Source organism: Ranitomeya variabilis, chromosome 6 (genome assembly GCF_051348905.1).
Source record: "Ranitomeya variabilis isolate aRanVar5 chromosome 6, aRanVar5.hap1, whole genome shotgun sequence".
NCBI classification, from domain to species: domain Eukaryota; kingdom Metazoa; phylum Chordata; class Amphibia; order Anura; family Dendrobatidae; genus Ranitomeya; species Ranitomeya variabilis.
The window spans coordinates 4,406,709-4,429,360 of NC_135237.1; the positions used below are offsets into that span (position 1 = coordinate 4,406,709).

Here is a 22,652-nt window from a genome sequence, read left to right on the forward strand (position 1 = left end):
TTCTGCCAAGGGAACTGGCCTATTCTACCATCGAGAAGGAGTGCCTGGCCATAGTCTGGGCCCTGCAACGCTTGCAGCCCTACTTGTACGGTCGCACCTTCACTGTGGTGACCAACCACAATCCTCTGCGCTAGCTACATACCATGTGTGGAACCAACGGAAGGTTGCTACGCTGGAACATTGCCCTCCAGCAGTATGACTTTACCATTGAACACACAGGGAGCATGGTAATGTAGATGGGTTGTCCCGCCAGGGTGAACTTGCTGAGGTGCGCATGGAGGAGTACCGAGAGGTTCTGCCTCCGTAGCGCAGTCCAAAAGGGGGAGGTGTCACGATAATGCCAAAAATGCCATATTATATTGTGAGGTTAGAAGGACATGGCTCTCTACACACACACAATGAAATATATATGCAGCTAACTTATTCTCCAGCCAAGAAGGGTATATAAATATATATATATTTGATAGAATTTAATTGTAAATAAAATTAATAAGATAGAAGAGTAACAGCTGCATAATAAAATGAATGGTAGACCATTCGGAATATTTACAAAAACAAAAACATCAAGATTGGAAAACAAATATGGTAAACAATATATATAAAATATAAAATGTAAAATATCAAAATTAAGGCCAAGACATATAAACGTATGTAAAAGAATGCCCTTATTTATTATATGGCAAATGGCACTACATAATGTGCCTGTTCTTGGAAGAATTAATCAAAAAGTGTATAACAATAAAATAATGACCGGACGGACAAAAAAATGGAAAAATCATATAAGACTTGGACCGTGGTAGGCACAATACATGTATCTACATATATAAGTGTTGTGCAAAGAAGCAATAATAAATAAATAATAATAAATGCAGTAATAAAACTAGACAGGTGCAAATGCTATACTGTGAGGAGCCAAATAGTCAAGCTATGGGCTATTAAATAAAATATAATAATATAGGTGTGCATACCTATATCCTACATATATGCCATGTGCCAAATGCGAGATATATGACAAAAAATGAAAAAAGAACAGTGATCTGTAACATATGCTGAGCAAGGTAAAAACCTATGAAGAATAAGGGAAAAAATAAATGTGCCAGAATCCTACATGTAAAGTGCACCAAAGAACAAGAAGCTATAAACCTGGCAATATACCTGCAACGTCCGTCCCTCCAAGTACAGTGCACCCCGAAGCACGTTTCGGATTAAATCCTTCATCAGGGGTTGATGTGTTTCTACACACACACAATGCAACTTCGACCCCCCTTTCTCCCCCCTCTGCATTCCTCCATTCAATGGCAAAGCCTAGAACCTAGTGTGTGAGCAGGATCTGGCTTTAAACTGCAGGTGACCAATCCTGTAAAGCCACTAGTGGTCCCTCCCCTCTCACTCAGGAATGCCTTTGTCTGAGACTTTGGAAAAGCGTAAATAACTATCAGATCCGTGCATATCATCAATCAGCCCTTTAGTGATGTCACAAGCTCAGAAGTAAGTCACTATACTCTTAGCCCAGCCTGCAGTTTTGGTCCAGGAAGCCAGCTAGCAACAGCTTTTCAAGCTGTTTCCAATGCACCTGGATGTATCTCCTGAGCACACGGCTGCCATGCTGATATGAAATGATCTAACGACTGTAAGTGTTCTCTTTTCAACATTAATCCTATTTTATTTTGTAATCTGTAATATATATACGAATTGTCTCCTTTCTAATATCTTTTTATACTTTGTAAACACTGCCTAATTTTTCATGGAGTAAAATATTTAATTGCTAGCTTGTCTCTTCTGCTCTATAAGGAACTGTGTCCTCTGAAGTGAATTACACTCCTGATTTGGGTTGGCTCCGGACCTGTTAATCAGAGTTGGTGGCAGCATTCTTTGTTCTGTGCAACTGGGAATCTTTGCAGCGACTGGCGGCATTGATAATTATTGTTCCCGCCTGTGTGGGAGTAGTTATATTGCCCTCGCTGCAGTGTGCCCAATAGCCAGTACACAGCAGGCAGCCTTTCTGGTGACTAATTACTCTAGGTGCAGTACCTAGTCTGACCTGAGGGTAAGGTGGGCACCAGAGAGCTGCAAGTTCCAAACCAGAACTGGGAAGTGGGATATAGATAAATCCCCTTCAGAAGGAACCAGGGGCAACCAAACAACCCTGACTCGTGACAAATTGGTGTGAGTAGTGGGGATGATAATGATATCCTCCCTGGGATCCCTGACATACTGCTGGGATTCGTGACATAGTGTTGGCAGCACGGTGTGAACTGTGACAGTGCTAACAGGGCAAGAAGAAATTAATGAGCTGGTTGTAATCAAAATGCAGCTCCCTGCCCAAGAATGTGGTCCCTGAGAATCTGCTCGGGGGCCTGTTAAAAGGTCATCAAGGGCCGTAAATGATCCTGAGGCCTGAGGTTCCCCACCCCTGCTTTAAGAGGTGTGACTCCACGTCTCTGCAGTTTACAAACAGTTCTGTAGTTTCACACTTTTCTTTAACTTTTGGCTTGCTTCAATAGCCTCCAAGGGAGGCTAGAAGCTGGCATAGCCTGATCGGCTCTGCTACATAGGGGCGATGCTCAGATCGTCCCTAAGTAGAATTACAGCATTGCAATGAGCGCCGACCACAGAGTGGGTCTCATAGCAATCCTGCATCCGTCTTTCAAGGAGACCTCTGATTATTATGCTGATGAACCGATGACCCTCGATCACGTGACTGAGGTCAGCGGTGTGCATATTTCCGTCCCAATGGCCGGAAGCGCTCGTTAAATGCCACTGTCAGAGTTTGACAGCGGCATTTAACTAGTTAATAGGCGCCTATTGCGGGCACATGTCAGCTCTTCAAAACAGCTGACATGACCTGACTTTGATGCGGGCTCACGGCCGAAGCCCACATCAACTTGGGGAATACTGACATCGGGAGTACTATCCCGTCCAATGTCAGTAAGGGGTTAACTGTGTGTTTTTTATGGTTCACCTTCTGGGGAGGGGTTGGGGGTTATTTCAGGGCTGGCCAGGAGATGGGGACAGGTCGGTGACTGAGGCCTCCCTACCATCAAGGGTACCCCTGAGTTAACTGCAGGCAGAGCACCCCTAGACTATGGGGCAGTTCAAGGGCCCAGGTTCCTTATTTTCTGTCTTCCCATTGCTCCCCATGACACATTGTATCTGTAGACCACTAGAGGACATGATTTTGACCTTGTATCTGTAGACCACTAGAGGACATGATGATAGCCTTGTATCTGTAGATCATTATATAATATGAAAATGACCTAGTATCTGGAGACCACTAGAGGGCATAATGATGACATTGTATATGTAGACCACTAGAGGACATGATTTTGACCTTCAATCTGTAGACCACTAGAGGACATGATGATAACCTTGTATCTGGAAACCACTAGAGGGCATAATGATGACCTTGTATCTGGAGAGCACTACAGGACATGATGATGACCTTGTATCTGGAGACTATTAGACAACATGACGATGACATTGTACGTGTACATTAATAGAGAGCATGATGATAACATTGTGTCTGGAGACTATCAAAGGACATCACGATGATCTTGTACAGTATGTGTAGATTAATAGAGGACATGATGATGACCTTGTATCTGTAGACCTCTAAAAGAGTTGATTATCTTGTATCTATAGACTGCAAGAGGAAATGACGATGACCTTGTGCCTGTAGCGAAATATTAGGGGACATGACAATGACATTGTATCTATTGACCATTATAAGACATAATGATGACCATCCATGTATCTGTAGAAAAATAAAGGACATGACGATGACCTTGCATCTGTTATGTAGAATATTAGAGGATATGATGATGACATTGTATTTGCAGGAGATTGTTTGAGGGCATAATGATGACCTTGTATCTAAAGACCATTGTAGAACATTATTTTGACCTTGAACCTTGAAACCATTAGAGGTCACGACTTTGACCTTGTATCTAGGGAACATTAGAGGACAAGGCTATGACATTGTATCTGTAGGAGATCATTAGAGGACATGACTATGGTCATAATAAATCATTAAATCCCTTTCTTTTGTGTACTTGTACTTTGTTCCGGGCAGCTGACTCTTTACTAGAGGCTGGAGTGAAGGTTCAGATTCACAGTCAGGATGAGCCTCCAGACATAGGTCAGCTCGGGTTCGGTGTTGCCCCAGGGTTCCAGACATTTGTATCCTGTCAGCAGCAGAATGTATCCTTTACTACCATTGTGACATCTACGGTATATTGTGTTGAGCAATAAAGTACACAACTAATATGAAGACAATTACTAATCAAGGGCACAACACCAAGACTTCTAGAAACCAACCATATGTCTCTCTAACCAAAGAAAAACAATGGATAGGCGTTATCTAATAATAAAAAATTCTAGAGGCTTCATTAAAGATGCATAGCATTAAACATTCCACAAGCTCTATGACGTGGTTTTTGCACCACATTATTCCCTTGTGGTATTTTTAATGCCCTGCATCTTAATAAAGCTTGAAGAATGTTTTATTATAGGATGTGCCTTTCCATTGTTTCTCTTTGGTAGGACGTTTCTGGCCAGTCAGCAGAATCAGAATGGCACTCCTGAAGATAAAGACAGGTGTTTTCTAAATGGTAATGTTTTTTTCTTTTCTATGGAGTACATCATATGTTTCTCTACTAACTACCACTCTTCAAGTCAGCTTAGATGGTGATAGTCATAGTGGATGTCAGGAGGTTCTTTAAGATGATAGTCAATGTCTAAAAAATTATTTTTCAACATGTTGAAGAAATTGAACCCACCGTGCAAAGCAGCGTCGGACTAGAGCACCTTGGGCCCACCAGAGAAAATCATTCTTAGGGCCCACTATGTAGCTACATAGAAATACTGTAGATACAAGACCACCAATTGTGCGGTAAAAAGTGCTAATATCAGGTTATAATATAAGGTAGTTCATGTCTTAATTATGTAGCAAGGGTTGGGGTAGCCCCCTCATAAAATATAATGCAGTCCCCTCTCATAGAATATAATGCAGCACCCTACAAAATATAATGCAACCCCCTCAGGTATAACGCAGTCCCCACCATAGAATATAATGTAGCCCCCCTCATATAGTATAATGCAGCCCACCACAGACTATAATGTAGTCCCCTGAGAGAATGCAGCCCCACCACAGAATATAATGCAGCCCCCCATAGAGTATACTGTAGCCCCCTCATATACTATGATGTAGCCCCTCATAATATAATGTAGTACCCTGAGAATTATGCAGCCCCCCACAGAATATAATGTAGCCCCCTCATAAAGTATAATGCAGCCCCTCTCCACCCCCATCATTGTCCTCATCACCACCTCCATCATTGCCTTCTCCCCCTCCACCCCTTTCATTCTCCCCCACCACCTCCATCACTGCCCATTCCACCACCTGCATCATTACCTCCCCCACCACCATCATTGCCCATCACCTCCATCATAGCCTCCCCAGAAGCGTGAATATTCATTCTGCTTTAGCAGAAGGGACAGGATCCTATCTCCAGCTGCTGCTACTGGCACAGGGCGGGCCCCCTTGACTCAGGGACCCCATAGCCACTGGCTGGGGGCCCCTGGAGCAGTGGGGGCCCTAGGCAGCTGCTGGCCAGTATGCCAGCAGGTGTCAGTGCGTGGGCCCACCGGAGAATCCTCCGGTTCTCCGGTGGGCCAGTCCGAGTGTGGTGCAAAGAGACCCTTGAGAATATCACCAGCCAATATTTAGGGCTCACGAATCATGAGCTCATATTTAGTGGACCCATTGGCCTGGAGCCTTCACCTGTAAATTGGAATTTTGTGGTCTCACAATTAGTGATGAGAGAATATACTCGTTACTTGAGATTTCTCCAGCACGCTCGGGGTCCTCCGAGTATTTTTTAGTGCCCGGAGTTTTAGTTTTCATCGCCTCAGCTGAATGATTTACAGCTATTAGCCAGTAGCCAGGCTGAGTACATGTGGGGTTTGCCTGGTTGCTAGGGAATCCCCACATGTAATCAAGCAGGCTAGTAGCTGTAAGTCATTCAGCTGCAGCGAAAAAAAACAAAATCGCAGAGCACTAAAAAATACTCGGAGGTCCCCCGAGCGTGCTCAGGAAATCCCGAGTAACGAGTATATTTGCTCATCATCACTACTCACAATGCATCATATTTGTCCTTAACTTTTTTTTCCTCAGTTGTCATACCTGCCTCCACCGTGGGGGGACTGTAAGGATACTCCCTTCACGTCTCCTTACTTTGATAAGTACAGTATCTCTGCCTGTCGCATCAGTTGTGAGACTCGCCTTATTCTGGAAGCATGCGGTTGTCGCTTGGTCTATATGCCAGGTAAAGTCTATATACTATATGGAGGATGCAGTGAAATATGTACATGTGAGCACATGATGTCAGTGATTACAAGTATGGAGCCAGAAGTGTCTCGTAATCACAAGGGTCTGAGCAAATGTCCTTTCAGATCAAGGCCGTGTCAACCTTTTCCATAGATTGCAATAGTGTTTTTATTTTAACATAAAGTCATCATTCACCACACCGTTGAATGTCAAAAACAAGCGATGATGGGTAATGTGATAGGTAAGCGATATGTTACGTTTTGACCCTGCCTCGGTCTTTTTCAAACAGCGCTATGTCCAGTTATGTCATCACAGACAGCGCGTTTTGCTCTTTACACCTGGTCCTATCTGGCACCCTGCCTTACGCTCCCTCTCTTCCCCTTTGGGAAGCCATACTATTGTGGTCAATGCACAGTTCTCAATTATTTAATGTACCTGACATTACTGGGTAGCCAGGGTAGAAACGCAATCTATCGCTTAAACTTCACTTTATCCATCATTGCCAGCGTTTCATAATCAACGATGTGGTGAATGATGACTTTATGTTAAAATGTCGCTCACTGGCCTCAGTAATATGGAGATGTCCTCACTGGCCACAGTAATATGGAGATGTCCTCACTGGCCTCAGTAATATGGAGATGTCCTCACTGGCCTCAGTAGTATGGAGATGTCCTCACTGGCCACAGTAATATGGAGATGTCGTCACTGGCCACAGTAATATGGAGATGTCCTCACTGGCCTCAGTAGTATGGAGATGTCCTCACTGGCCACAGGAATATGGAGACGTCCTCACTGGCCACAGTAATATGGAGATGTCCTCACTGGCCACAGTAATATGGAGATCTCCTCACTGGCCACAGTAATATGGAGATGTCCTCACTGGCCTCAGTAATATGGAGATGTCCTCACTGGCCACAGTAATATGGAGATGTCCTCACTGGCCTCAGTAACATGGAGACGTCCTCACTGGCCACAGTAATATGGAGATGTCCTCACTGGCCACAGTAATATGGAGACGTCCTCACTGGCCACAGTAATATGGAGACGTCCTCACTTGCCTCAGTAATATGGAGATGTCCTCACTGACCACAGAAATATGGAGATGTCCTCACTGGCCACATAAATATGGAGATGTCTTCACTGGCCTCAGTAATATGGAGATGTCCTCACTGGCCAGAGTAATATGGCGATGTCACTCACTGGCCACAGTAATATGGAGATGTCCTAATTGGCCACAGTAATATGGAGATGTCCTCACTGGCCTCAGTAATATGGAAATGTCCTCACTGGCCACAGTAATATGGAGATGTCCTCACTGACCTCAATAATATGGCGATGTCCTCACTGGTCACAGTACTATGGAGATGTCCTCACTGGCCTCAGTAATATGGTGATGTCACTCACTGGCCACAGTAATATGAAGACGTCCTCACTGGCCTCAGTAATATGGAGATGTCCTCATTGGCCACAGTAATATGGAGATGTCCTCACTGGCCACAGTATTATGGAGATGTCCTCACTGGCCTCAGTAATATGGAGATGTCCTCACTGGCCACAGTAATATGGAGATGTCCTCACTGGCCTCAGTAATATGGCAATGTCCTCACTGGCCACAGTAATATGAAGACGTCCTCACTGGCCTCAGTAATATGGAGATGTCCTCATTGGCCACAGTAATATGGAGATGTCCTCACTGGCCACAGTAATATGGAGATGTCCTCATTGGCCACAGTAATATGGAGATGTCCTCACTGGCCACAGTAATATGGAGATGTCCTCACTGGCCTCAGTAATATGGAGATGTCCTCACTGGTCACAGTAATATGGAGATGTCCTCACTGGCCACAGTAATATGAAGATGTCCTCACTGGCCTCAGTAATATGGAGATGTCCTCACTGGCCTCAGTAATATGGAGATGTCCTCATTGGCCACAGTAATATGGAGATGTCCTCACTGGCCACAGTAATATGGAGATGTCCTCACTGGCCACAGTAATATGGAGAAGTCCTCACTGGCCTCAGTAGTATGGAGATGTCCTCACTGGCCTCAGTAATATGGAGATGTCCTCACTGGCCTCAGTAATATGGAGTTGTCCTCACTGGCCACAGTAATATGGAGATGTCCTCACTGGCCACAGTAATATGGAGATGTCCTCACTGGCCACAGTAATATGGAGATGTCCTCATTGGCCACAGTAATATGGAGATGTCCTCACTGGCCTCAGTAATATGGAGTTGTCCTCACTGGCCACAGTAATATGGAGATGTCCTCACTGGCCACAGTAATATGGAGATGTCCTCACTGGCCACAGTAATATGGAGATGTCCTCACTGGCCTCAGTAATATGGAGATGTCCTCATTGGCCACAGTAATATGGAGATGTCCTCACTGGCCACAGTAATATGGAGATGTCCTCACTGGCCTCAGTAATATGGAGATGTCCTCACTGGCCTCAGCAATATGGAGATGTCCTCACTGGCCACAGTAATATGGAGATGTCCTCACTGGCCTCAGTAATATGGAGATGTCCTCACTGGCCTCAGTAATATGGAGATGTCCTCACTGGCCTCAGTAATATGGCGATGTCCTCACTGGCCACAGTAATATGGAGATGTCCTCACTGGCCACAGTAATATGGAGATGTCCTCACTGGCCTCAGTAGTATGGAGATGTCCTCACTGGCCTCAGTAATATGGAGATGTCCTCATTGGCCACAGTAATATGGAGATGTCCTCACTGGCCACAGTAATATGGAGATGTCCTCACTGGCCTCAGTAGTATGGAGATGTCCTCACTGGCCTCAGTAATATGGAGATGTCCTCACTGGCCTCAGTAATATGGAGATGTCCTCACTGGCCACAGTAATATGGAGATGTCCTCATTGGCCACAGTAATATGGAGATGTCCTCACTGGCCTCAGTAATATGGAGATGTCCTCACTGGCCTCAGCAATATGGAGATGTCCTCACTGGCCACAGTAATATGGAGATGTCCTCACTGGCCTCAGTAATATGGAGATGTCCTCACTGGCCACAGCAATATGGAGATGTCCTCACTGGCCACAGTAATATGGAGATGTCCTCACTGGCCACAGTAATATGGAGATGTCCTCACTGGCCACAGTAATATGGAGATGTCCTCACTGGCCACAGTAATATGGAGATGTCCTCACTGGCCACAGTAATATGGAGATGTCCTCACTGGCCACAGTAATATGGAGATGTCCTCACTGGCCACAGTAATATGGAGATGTCCTCACTGGCCTCAGTAATATGGAGATGTCCTCACTGGCCTCAGTAATATGGAGATGTCCTCATTGGCCACAGTAATATGGAGATGTCCTCACTGGCCACAGTAATATGGAGATGTCCTCACTGGCCACAGTAATATGGAGATGTCCTCACTGGCCACAGTAATATGGAGATGTAAAAAGATAGTTTGTACCACTGCGCTACCCAGGAAAAGAGCAAAAGGACTATGACTTACTTGATAAGGAATCTGTTATTGAGTATACAAGCCACTTGTTCCTTTGGAAGAGGGGTAGAACCTAGTGGTAGTACATTACAAGAAGGGGATATCATAAAATCAATGATGTGGATGTAAATATAATAGTGCAAATAGACGGTAGGGGATATTACATGTGGACACTTACTTATTAAGTGAAGCTGTTATATGCTATGCTGTGGGGTATTCCTATGTAGATACTGATATTAATCCTTCCACAGGTTTTAGAAATGTTTCTGTGGAGAGATAGTATGTTGCGTATTATGGAACATAAATATACAACCTAAACCTAATGTTAGTATCGATTAGAACTACTCACTGCTTGTGTGCACTTTAGCGGCTGCACCCGTAGTGCTTGCTTGCCGTAGTGAGATGAAACCGGTACTAATGAAGAAAGGAATAGAGTGGTAATACAGGCGACCTAGCCTGATGTGAACAAGCTGTCCTCGAACTTGAGAGAACTAGCGCAATCAGAGGAATTAAATGTCCGTTCACTCACCAATTGTATGCTGGAGTCAGCGCTTGTGTATGTAGTTTGTAGCGCTGATAGCGTCCGGCAGTTGGTGGTGCAGGGTGATGTCAGGGGTTTCCTGCAGAGGCGCGTCCTAGCTGGAGCGCGGGTGGGCGGGAGAGCACCAGCGCCTCGCGTGCCCCGGCCGGAAGCAACGCTGAGGACGCGGTGGTGACTAGGGGGCGGAGCTGTTGTGACGTCACACAGAATAGGGACGGGAGCGTGGTGGAGACAAGCTGCCTACGCGTTTCGAGGGTTAACTTCCCTCTTCGTCAGGGCTATGTCTCCACTCTGAAGATCCGTCCTTAAGTAGCCGCCTAATTGCTAGATAAGCGCCCTTTGGAGCCCCTGATTGATGATTAGCACCCTGGTTAAGGCTAATTGCTCGTGTTTAATAATCACTGATTGTCAATTAGCCTGTTTTGAGCAAAAAATGCCGGATGGTGGGTTATTAACAAATGCTAACAGTCCATAGTTATAAAATAGTGAAAGGAACCCGGGGCTCTATATAATCACAAATGATAAAACGACAAATACTCCCACAAATGTCATTAGGTGTTTACATAAATACTAAAAAGACTTTTATTAATATATAAATTAAAAACTGCTATACTTGGAGTAGATATAGATTATATAAAAGTTAAAATTAATCTTTAATTTTTTAGAAATGCTAAAAACAAACTGAAAATATATAAAAATATATAAAAATGGATACAAATAGTATATAGTGGAAAAATAGGGATAGCTAAATATTACTTTTAGCCGTACCTTATATTTATTAGGACCTAAAGGGATTAGCAAGATTTAAATATGGATAAAAGATATACACTCACCGGCCACTTTATTAGGTACACCTGTCCAACTTCTTGTTAACACTTAATTTCTAATCAGCCAATCACATGGCGGCAACTCAGTGCATTTAGGCATGTAGACATGGTCAAGACAATCTCCTGCAGTTCAAACCGAGCATCAGTATGGGGAAGAAAGGTGATTTGAGTGCCTTTGAACGTGGCATGGTTGTTGGTGCCAGAAGGGCTGGTCTGAGTATTTCAGAAACTGCTGATCTACTGGGATTTTCACGCACAACCATCTCTAGGGTTTACAGAGAATGGTCCGAAAAAGAAAAAAAATCCAGTGAGCGGCAGTTCTGTGGGCGGAAATGCCTTGTTGATGCCAGAGGTCAGAGGAGAATGGGCAGACTGGTTCGAGCTGATAGAAAGGCAACAGTGACTCAAATCACCACCCGTTACAACCAAGGTAGGCCTAAGAGCATCTCTGAACGCACAGTGCGTCGAACTTTGAGGCAGATGGGCTACAGCAGCAGAAGACCACACCGGGTACCACTCCTTTCAGCTAAGAACAGGAAACTGAGGCTACAATTTGTACAAGCTCATCGAAATTGGACAGTAGAAGATTGGAAAAACGTTGCTTGGTCTGATGAGTCTCGATTTCTGCTGCGACATTCGGATGGTAGGGTCAGAATTTGGCGTAAACAACATGAAAGCATGGATCCATCCTGCCTTGTATGGAGCATCTTTGGGATGTGCAGCCGACAAATCTGCGGCAACTGTGTGATGCCATCATGTCAATATGGACCAAAATCTCTGAGGAATGCTTCCAGCACCTTGTTGAATCTATGCCACGAAGAATTGAGGCAGTTCTGAAGGCAAAAGGGGGTCCAACCCGTTACTAGCATGGTGTACCTAATAAAGTGGCCGGTGAGTGTATATGCATAATTAAAATGTATGATAGTAAAAATCTCCAACACCCAACCTGCTTACATGACTCCGCTAAAATGTGTGGTGGGGGAGAAAGGGAGGGAGAAATGGGAAGGGAGGGGGAAAAAAAGGGGGGAGGGGGGGGGCAATGTATTTTTTAGAAAGCATATAGTTCTATTTCTTGGTTTAAGCCAGTTGGAGCCAAACTGTCTAAGGTGAATATCCATCTGGACTCCTCCCGAGACATGGCTTTAATATAGTCTCCCCCTCGAGAATTGCGTGGGACCACTTGAATGCCTTTTGAAAGGGGGACAAGTGCATTGGCGACCTGTTACCCACAAAACCTAAGTTTGTGTATACCAAAGCACAAAACTTGGGGCTCTTACTTGCACCAACTACGAAACCTGTACTTCCCATCAAAAATCTTAAAAAACAGACATGTCTAACAGATCCCAAAGGGAAACTACAGGGTTTTATGCCATGTGGAAAATGCACATGCTGTAGACGAGTCTCTAGGAAGAATGAGATCCGCACGAGTTTCAAGGATGCGAACGAAATAAAGGAATATTCCATCCATGACTATATTACTTGCCAGACCACAGGGGTCATCTATATATTAAAATGCCCGTGTGGAAAGATTTATGTAGGCCGCACAAAAAGAAGATTAATGGATAGGATTAGTGAACATTTCAATAACATTAGTAAGGGGTTCATGGGACATCCATTATCCCGACATTTCTTTGAACATCATAATCATTCTATTTATGGAACATCCTTTTGGGGCATTCAAGTGGTCCCACGCAATTCTCGAGGGGGAGACTATATTAAAGCCATGTCTCGGGTGGAGTCCAGATGGATATTTGTCATGGTTCCCAATGGCAAGGGAACGTAAAAAACATATAAGTAACGAACGAGCTCTCGGGTGATGGAAACTCGAGTTGACCGTGAGCTAAATCTACCACACAACTAACAGTAGCCAGGGAGCATACCTACGGCTTCCTATATGCCACGCGCCAGCCGGAGGACTAACTACGCCTGGTAGAGGAAGAAACAGACCTGGCTTACCTCTAGGGAAATACCCCAAAAGATGATAGCAGCCCCCCACATGTAATAACGGTGAATTAAGAGGAAAAGACATACACAGTATGAAAGTAGATTTAGCAAAGAGAGGTCCACTTACTAGATAGCAGAAGGATACAAAAGAGGACTTCACGGTCAACTGAAAACCCTTTCAAAAACCATCCTGAAATTACTTTAAGACTCCTGTGTCAACTCATGACACAGGAGTGGCAATTTCAGCCCGCAAGAGCTTCCAGCTACAGAGAATTACAAAAACTGCAAACTGGACAAAAGGTACAAAACAAAAGGACAAAGTCCACTTAGCTGATCAGCAGACTAGTAGCAGGAACATGCAACCGAAGGCTCTGGTTACAATGATGACCGGCAAGGAAATGACTGGAGAGCAAGGCTAAATAGGAAACTCCCAAACACTGATGGAAGCAGGTGAACAGAAGAAGCAAAGTGCAAACAAGTCACCAGTACCACCAGCAACCACCAGGGGAGCCCAAAAAGCGGATACACAACAGTACCCTCCCCTTAAGGAGGGGGCACCGAACCCTCACAAGAACCGCCAGGGCGATCTGGATGAGCCCTATGAAAGGCACGAACCAAATCCGAGGCATGAACATCAGAGGCAGTTACCCAAGAATTATCTTCCTGACCATAGCCTTTCCATTTAACCAGATATTGAAGTCTCCGTCTGGAAATACGGGAGTCCAAGATCTTCTCTACGACGTACTCCAATTCACCCTCCACCAGCACAGGAGCAGGAGGTTCAGTAGAAGGAACCACCGGTACCTCATATCTCCGCAACAACGACCGATGGAACACATTATGGATAGCGAAAGATGCCGGGAGGTCCAAACGAAAGGAAACAGGGTTAAGAATCTCCAAAATCCTATAAGGACCGATGAACCGAGGCTTAAATTTGGGAGAAGAAACCCTCATAGGGACAAAACGGGAAGACAACCACACCAAGTCCCCAACGCGAAGGTGGGGACCAACACGACGACGACGGTTAGCAAACTGCTGAGTCCTCTCCTGGGACAATTCCAAATTATCCACCACTTGTCCCCAAATCCGATGCAACCGATCCACCACCGCATCCACTCTAGGACAATCCGAAGATTCAACCTGACCAGATGAAAAACGCGGATGAAACCCTGAATTGCAAAAGAAAGGAGAAACCAAAGTGGCAGAACTAGCCCGATTATTAAGAGCAAACTCCGCCAACGGCAGAAAGGCAACCCAATCATCCTGATCCGCAGACACAAAACACCTCAAATAAGTCTCCAAAGTTTGATTAGTTTGCTCCGTCTGGCCATTGGTCTGAGGATGGAATGCAGACGAAAAGGACAAATCAATGCCCAACCTGGCACAGACTGCCCGCCAAAATCTAGACACGAACTGGGTACCCCTGTCAGAAACGATGTTTTCCGGAATACCATGCAAGCGAACCACATTTTGAAAAAACAGAGGGACCAACTCAGATGAGGAAGGCAACTTAGGCAATGGCACCAAATGAACCATTTTAGAAAAACGGTCACACACCACCCAGATGACAGACATCTTCTGAGAAACAGGGAGATCCGAGATAAAGTCCATAGAGATGTGCGTCCAAGGCCTCTTCGGAATAGGCAAGGGCAACAACAACCCACTAGCCCTAGAACAACAAGGCTTGGCCCGAGCACACACATCGCAAGACTGCACAAAAACACGCACATCTCGAGACAGGGAAGGCCACCAGAAGGATCTAGCCACCAAATCTCTGGTGCCAAAAATTCCCGGATGACCTGCCAGAGTAGAAGAATGAACTTCCGAGATGACTCTAGTGGTCCACTCGTCAGGAACAAACAGTCTACCAGACGGACAACGATCAGGTCTATCCGCCTGAAATTCTTGCAAAGCACGTCGCAAATCTGGAGAGACAGCAGACAAAACCACTCCATCCTTAAGGACACCAGCAGGTTCAGAATTCCCAGGAGAGTCAGGCTCAAAACTCCTAGAAAGAGCATCTGCTTTCACATTCCTAGAACCCGGTAAGTACGAGACCACAAAATTAAACCGGGAAAAGAACAACGACCAACGTGCCTGTCTAGGATTCAGGCGCCTGGCAGACTCCAAATAAATTAAATTCTTGTGATCAGTCAAAACTACCACCTGATGTCTGGCACCCTCAAGCCAATGACGCCACTCCTCAAATGCCCACTTCATGGCCAAAAGCTCCCGATTACCAACATCATAGTTTCGCTCGGCGGCCGAAAATTTTCGCGAAAAGAACGCACAAGGTCTCATCACTGAGCAGTCGGAACTTTTCTGCGACAAAACCGCCCCCGCTCCGATCTCGGAAGCATCGACCTCAACCTGAAAGGGAAGAGAAACATCAGGCTGGCGCAACACAGGGGCAGACAAAAAGCGGCGCTTAAGCTCCCGAAAGGCCTCCACGGCAGCAGGGGACCAATTGGCAACATCAGCACCCTTTTTAGTCAAATCCGTCAGAGGTTTAGCAACGCCAGAAAAACCAGCTATAAATCGACGATAAAAATTAGCAAAGCCCAAGAATTTCTGGAGACTCTTCAGAGAAGTAGGCTGCGTCCAGTCGTAAATAGCCCGAACCTTGACAGGGTCCATCTCAATAGAAGAAGGGGAAAAAATATACCCCAAAAATGAAATTTTTTGAACCCCAAAAACACACTTTGAACCCTTTACACACAAAGAATTCTCCCGCAAAACCTGAAAAACCCTCCTGACCTGCTGAACATGAGACTCCCAGTCATCAGAAAAAATCAAAATATCATCCAAGTACACAATCATAAATTTATCCAAATATTCACGGAAAATATCATGCATTAAGGACTGAAAGACAGAAGGTGCATTAGAAAGGCCGAAAGGCATTACCAAATACTCAAAATGGCCCTCAGGCGTATTAAATGCGGTCTTCCACTCATCCCCCTGCTTAATTCGCACCAAATTATACGCCCCACGAAGATCAATCTTAGAGAACCACTTAGCCCCCCTTATGCGAGCAAACAAATCAGTCAGCAAAGGCAACGGATACTGATATTTGACTGTAATTTTATTCAGGAGACGATAATCAATACAAGGCCTCAGAGAGCCATCCTTTTTAGAGACAAAGAAAAAACCGGCTCCTAAAGGTGATGAAGAAGGACGAATATGTCCCTTTTCCAGGGACTCCTTAATATACTCGCGCATAGCAGCATGTTCAGGTACAGATAGGTTAAACAAACGACCCTTTGGAAATTTACTGCCAGGAATCAGATCTATGGCGCAATCACAATCCCTGTGAGGAGGGAGTGAACCAATCTTAGGCTCTTCAAAAATATCACGATAATCAGACAAAAATGCCGGAATCTCAGATGGAATAGATGACGAAATGGACACCATAGGAGTGTCCCCATGAGCCCCCCGACATCCCCAGCTTAACACAGACATAGCCTTCCAGTCAAGGACTGGGTTATGAGACTGTAACCATGGTAATCCAAGCACCAAAACATCATGTAAATTGTACAACACAAGGAAGCGAATCACCTCCTGATGGTCTGGAGTCATACGCATAGTCACTTGCGTCCAGAACTGTGGTTTATTACAAGCCAAAGGTGTAGAATCAATACCCTTCAGAGGTATAGGGACTTCCAGAGGCTCTAAATCAAACCCACAGCGCCTGGCAAAGGACCAGTCCATAAGACTCAGAGCGGCGCCAGAGTCCACATAGGCATCCACGGTAATAACTGATAATGAACAAATCAAGGTTACAGACAAAATAAATTTGGACTGTAAAGTGCCAATTGAAATGAACTTGTCAACCTTCCTAGTACGCTTAGAGCATGCCGATATAACATGAGCAGAATCACCACAATAGAAGCATAACCCATTTTTACGCCTATAATTCTGCCGCTCGCTTCTGGACATAACTCTGTCACATTGCATTTTCTCTGGCGTCTCTTCAGAAGATACCGCCAAATGGTGCACGGGTTTGCGCTCCCGCAAACGCCGATCAATCTGAATTGCCATTGTCATGGACTCATTCAGACCTGTAGGCGCAGGGAACCCGACCATAACATCTTTAACGGCATCAGAAAGGCCCTCTCTGAAATTTGCCGCTAAGGCGCACTCATTCCACTGAGTAAGCACAGACCACCTACGAAATTTTTGGCAGTATATCTCCGCTTCATCTTGCCCTTGAGATAGGGCTATCAAAGCTTTTTCAGCTTGAATCTCCAAATTAGGTTCCTCATAAAGCAACCCTAACGCCAGGAAAAACGCATCCACATTGAGCAACGCAGGATCCCCTGGTGCCAATGAAAATGCCCAATTTTGAGGGTCACCTCGCAGCAAAGAGATTACAATCTTAACCTGCTGGACAGGATCTCCTGAGGAGTGAGGTCTGAGAGAAAGGAATAATTTACAATTATATTTGAAATTCAAAAACCGAGATCTATCTCCGGAAAACACCTCTGGTGTAGGGATTTTAGGTTCAGAAATAGGAGCATGTATAACAAAATCTTGTAAATTTTGAACCTTCGTAGCAAGATTATTTAAGCCTGCAGCCAAACTCTGAGGATCCATCTTTAAACAGGTGAGCTCAGAGCCATTCGAGGATTATAAGGAGAGAAAGGCAAAGGCTGTAATTAAAGCTGAAATACAACAGATCCAACTATGGAGCAAGCATAGAGGAAAAAGGGAAAAAAAAAAAAAATTTACAGACTTCTTTTTTCTCTCCTTTCTTCTGCCAATAAGTTTAACACATGGCCGGTCATACTGTCATGGTTCCCAATGGCAAGGGAACGTAAAAAACATATAAGTAACGAACGAGCTCTCGGGTGATGGAAACTCGAGTTGACCGTGAGCTAAATCTACCACACAACTAACAGTAGCCAGGGAGCATACCTACGGCTTCCTATATGCCACGCGCCAGCCGGAGGACTAACTACGCCTGGTAGAGGAAGAAACAGACCTGGCTTACCTCTAGGGAAATACCCCAAAAGATGATAGCAGCCCCCCACATGTAATAACGGTGAATTAAGAGGAAAAGACATACACAGTATGAAAGTAGATTTAGCAAAGAGAGGTCCACTTACTAGATAGCAGAAGGATACAAAAGAGGACTTCACGGTCAACTGAAAACCCTTTCAAAAACCATCCTGAAATTACTTTAAGACTCCTGTGTCAACTCATGACACAGGAGTGGCAATTTCAGCCCGCAAGAGCTTCCAGCTACAGAGAATTACAAAAACTGCAAACTGGACAAAAGGTACAAAACAAAAGGACAAAGTCCACTTAGCTGATCAGCAGACTAGTAGCAGGAACATGCAACCGAAGGCTCTGGTTACAATGATGACCGGCAAGGAAATGACTGGAGAGCAAGGCTAAATAGGAAACTCCCAAACACTGATGGAAGCAGGTGAACAGAAGAAGCAAAGTGCAAACAAGTCACCAGTACCACCAGCAACCACCAGGGGAGCCCAAAAAGCAGATACACAACAGATATTCACCTTAGACAGTTTGGCTCCAACTGGCTTAAACCAAGAAATAGAACTATATGCTTTCTAAAAAATACATTGCCCCCCCCCTCCCCCCTTTTTTTCCCCCTCCCTTCCCATTTCTCCCTCCCTTTCTCCCCCACCACACATTTTAGCGGAGTCATGTAAGCAGGTTGGGTGTTGGAGATTTTTACTATCATACATTTTAATTATGCATATACACTCACCGGCCACTTTATTAGGTACACCATGCTAGTAACGGGTTGGACCCCCTTTTGCCTTCAGAACTGCCTCAATTCTTCGTGGCATAGATTCAACAAGGTGCTGGAAGCATTCCTCAGAGATTTTGGTCCATATTGACATGATGGCATCACACAGTTGCCGCAGATTTGTCGGCTGCACATCCCAAAGATGCTCCATACAAGGCAGGATGGATCCATGCTTTCATGTTGTTTACGCCAAATTCTGACCCTACCATCCGAATGTCGCAGCAGAAATCGAGACTCATCAGACCAAGCAACGTTTTTCCAATCTTCTACTGTCCAATTTCGATGAGCTTGTACAAATTGTAGCCTCCGTTTCCTGTTCTTAGCTGAAAGGAGTGGTACCCGGTGTGGTCTTCTGCTGCTGTAGCCCATCTGCCTCAAAGTTCGACGCACTGTGCGTTCAGAGATGCTCTTAGGCCTACCTTGGTTGTAACGGGTGGCGATTTGAGTCACTGTTGCCTTTCTATCAGCTCGAACCAGTCTGCCCATTCTCCTCTGACCTCTGGCATCAACAAGGCATTTCCGCCCACAGAACTGCCGCTCACTGGATTTTTTTTCTTTTTCGGACCATTCTCTGTAAACCCTAGAGATGGTTGTGCGTGAAAATCCCAGTAGATCAGCAGTTTCTGAAATACTCAGACCAGCCCTTCTGGCACCAACAACCATGCCACGTTCAAAGGCACTCAAATCACCTTTCTTCCCCATACTGATGCTCGGTTTGAACTGCAGGAGATTGTCTTGACCATGTCTACATGCCTAAATGCCCTGAGTTGCCGCCATGTGATTGGCTGATTAGAAATTAAGTGTTAACAAGAAGTTGGACAGGTGTACCTAATAAAGTGGCCGGTGAGTGTATATCTTTTATCCATATTTAAATCTTGCTAATCCCTTTAGGTCCTAATAAATATAAGGTACGGCTAAAAGTAATATTTAGCTATCCCTATTTTTCCACTATATACTATTTGTATCCATTTTTATATATTTTTATATATTTTCAGTTTGTTTTTAGCATTTCTAAAAAATTAAAGATTAATTTTAACTTTTATATAATCTATATCTACTCCAAGTATAGCAGTTTTTAATTTATATATTAATAAAAGTCTTTTTAGTATTTATGTAAACACCTAATGACATTTGTGGGAGTATTTGTCGTTTTATCATTTGTGATTATATAGAGCCCCGGGTTCCTTTCACTATTTTATAACTATGGACTGTTAGCATTTGTTAATAACCCACCATCCGGCATTTTTTGCTCAAAACAGGCTAATTGACAATCAGTGATTATTAAACACGAGCAATTAGCCTTAACCAGGGTGCTAATCATCAATCAGGGGCTCCAAAGGGCGCTTATCTAGCAATTAGGCGGCTACTTAAGGACGGATCTTCAGAGTGGAGACATAGCCCTGACGAAGAGGGAAGTTAACCCTCGAAACGCGTAGGCAGCTTGTCTCCACCACGCTCCCGTCCCTATTCTGTGTGACGTCACAACAGCTCCGCCCCCTAGTCACCACCGCGTCCTCAGCGTTGCTTCCGGCCGGGGCACGCGAGGCGCTGGTGCTCTCCCGCCCACCCGCGCTCCAGCTAGGACGCGCCTCTGCAGGAAACCCCTGACATCACCCTGCACCACCAACTGCCGGACGCTATCAGCGCTACAAACTACATACACAAGCGCTGACTCCAGCATACAATTGGTGAGTGAACGGACGTTTAATTCCTCTGATTGCGCTAGTTCTCTCAAGTTCGAGGACAGCTTGTTCACATCAGGCTAGGTCGCCTGTATTACCACTCTATTCCTTTCTTCATTAGTACCGGTTTCATCTCACTACGGCAAGCAAGCACTACGGGTGCAGCCGCTAAAGTGCACACAAGCAGTGAGTAGTTCTAATCGATACTAACATTAGGTTTAGGTTGTATATTTATGTTCCATAATACGCAACATACTATCTCTCCACAGAAACATTTCTAAAACCTGTGGAAGGATTAATATCAGTATCTACATAGGAATACCCCACAGCATAGCATATAACAGCTTCACTTAATAAGTAAGTGTCCACATGTAATATCCCCTACCGTCTATTTGCACTATTATATTTACATCCACATCATTGATTTTATGATATCCCCTTCTTGTAATGTACTACCACTAGGTTCTACCCCTCTTCCAAAGGAACAAGTGGCTTGTATACTCAATAACTGATTCCTTATCAAGTAAGTCATAGTCCTTTTGCTCTTTTCCTGGGTAGCGCAGTGGTACAAACTATCTTTTTACTTCTTGGTTATTCTTTTTTAACAGGGTTGGCACAGAACCTGTTGTAACCACTCGCAGCTCCCACAGCACCTTACTCTACCCTTTCAGGTGAATAGGCGCCAGTGTACAAATCTATATTTATCCCCTAATATGGAGATGTCCTCACTGGCCACAGTAATATGGCGATGTCCTCACTGACCTCAGTAATATGGAGATGTCCTCACTGGCCACAGTAATATGGCGATGTCCTCACTGACCTCAGTAGTATGGAGATGTCCTCACTGGCCTCAGTAATATGGCGATGTCCTCACTGGCCACAGTAATATGGAGATGTCCTCACTGGCCACAGTAATATGGAGATGTCCTCACTGGCCTCAGTAGTATGGAGATGTCCTCACTGGCCTCAGTAATATGGAGATGTCCTCATTGGCCACAGTAATATGGAGATGTCCTAACTGGCCTCAGTAATATGGCGATGTCCTCACTGGCCTCAGTAGTATGGAGATGTCCTCACTGGCCTCAGTAATATGGAGATGTCCTCATTGGCCACAGTAATATGGAGATGTCCTCACTGGCCACAGTAATATGGAGATGTCCTCACTGGCCTCAGTAATATGGAGATGTCCTCACTGGCCACAGTAATATGGAGATGTCCTCACTGGCCACAGTAATATGGAGATGTCCTCACTGGCCTCAGTAATATGGAGATGTCCTCACTGGCCACAGTAATATGGAGATGTCCTCACTGGCCACAGTAATATGGAGATGTCCTCACTGGCCACAGTAATATGGAGATGTCTTCACTGACTTCAGTAGTATGGAGATGTCCTCACTGGCCACAGTAATATGGAGATGTCCTCACTGGCCACAGTAATATGGAGATGTCCTCACTGGCCTCAGTAATATGGAGATGTCCTCACTGGCCACAGTAATATGGAGATGTCCTCACTGGCCACAGTAATATGGAGATGTCCTCACTGACCTCAGTAATATGGAGATGTCCTCACTAGCCTCAGTAGTATGGAGATGTCCTCACTGGCCTCAGTAATATGGAGATGTCCTCTTTGGTCACAGTAATATGGAGATGTCCTCACTGGCCACAGTAATATGGAGATGTCCTCACTGGCCTCAGTAATATGGAGATGTCCTCACTGGCCACAGTAATATGGAGATGTCCTCATTGGCCACAGTAATATGGAGATGTCCTCACTGGCCACAGTAATATGGAGATGTCCTCACTGGCCACAGTAATATGGAGATGTCCTCACTGGCCACAGTAATATGGAGATGTCCTCACTGGCCACAGTAATATGGTGATGTCCTCACTGACCTCAGTAGTATGGAGATGTCCTCACTGGCCTCAGTAATATGGCGATGTCCTCACTGGCCACAGTAATATGGAGATGTCCTCACTGGCCACAGTAATATGGAGATGTCCTCACTGGCCTCAGTAGTATGGAGATGTCCTCACTGGCCTCAGTAATATGGAGATGTCTTCATTGGCCACAGTAATATG

At 44.9% G+C, this 22,652-nt stretch overlaps 1 protein-coding gene and 1 long non-coding RNA gene across 2 annotated transcripts in view; both read left to right on the plus strand.

The window, feature by feature from the left end:
* LOC143781260 (acid-sensing ion channel 1C-like) overlaps window positions 1-22,652 on the plus strand; it is a 230,182-nt gene that overhangs the window by 148,186 nt on the left and 59,344 nt on the right. Inside the window, exons 3-4 of the mRNA XM_077267758.1 lie at window positions 4,073-4,200; window positions 6,176-6,326. Coding sequence (XP_077123873.1) covers window positions 4,073-4,200; window positions 6,176-6,326 — 279 coding nt within the window. The remainder of the gene's footprint in view (window positions 1-4,072; window positions 4,201-6,175; window positions 6,327-22,652) is intronic.
* On the plus strand, window positions 20,851-21,283 carry LOC143781263 (uncharacterized). Its single transcript, XR_013216638.1, has 3 exons — window positions 20,851-20,930; window positions 21,036-21,096; window positions 21,182-21,283. It is a non-coding gene; the product is annotated as an uncharacterized LOC143781263 (long non-coding RNA).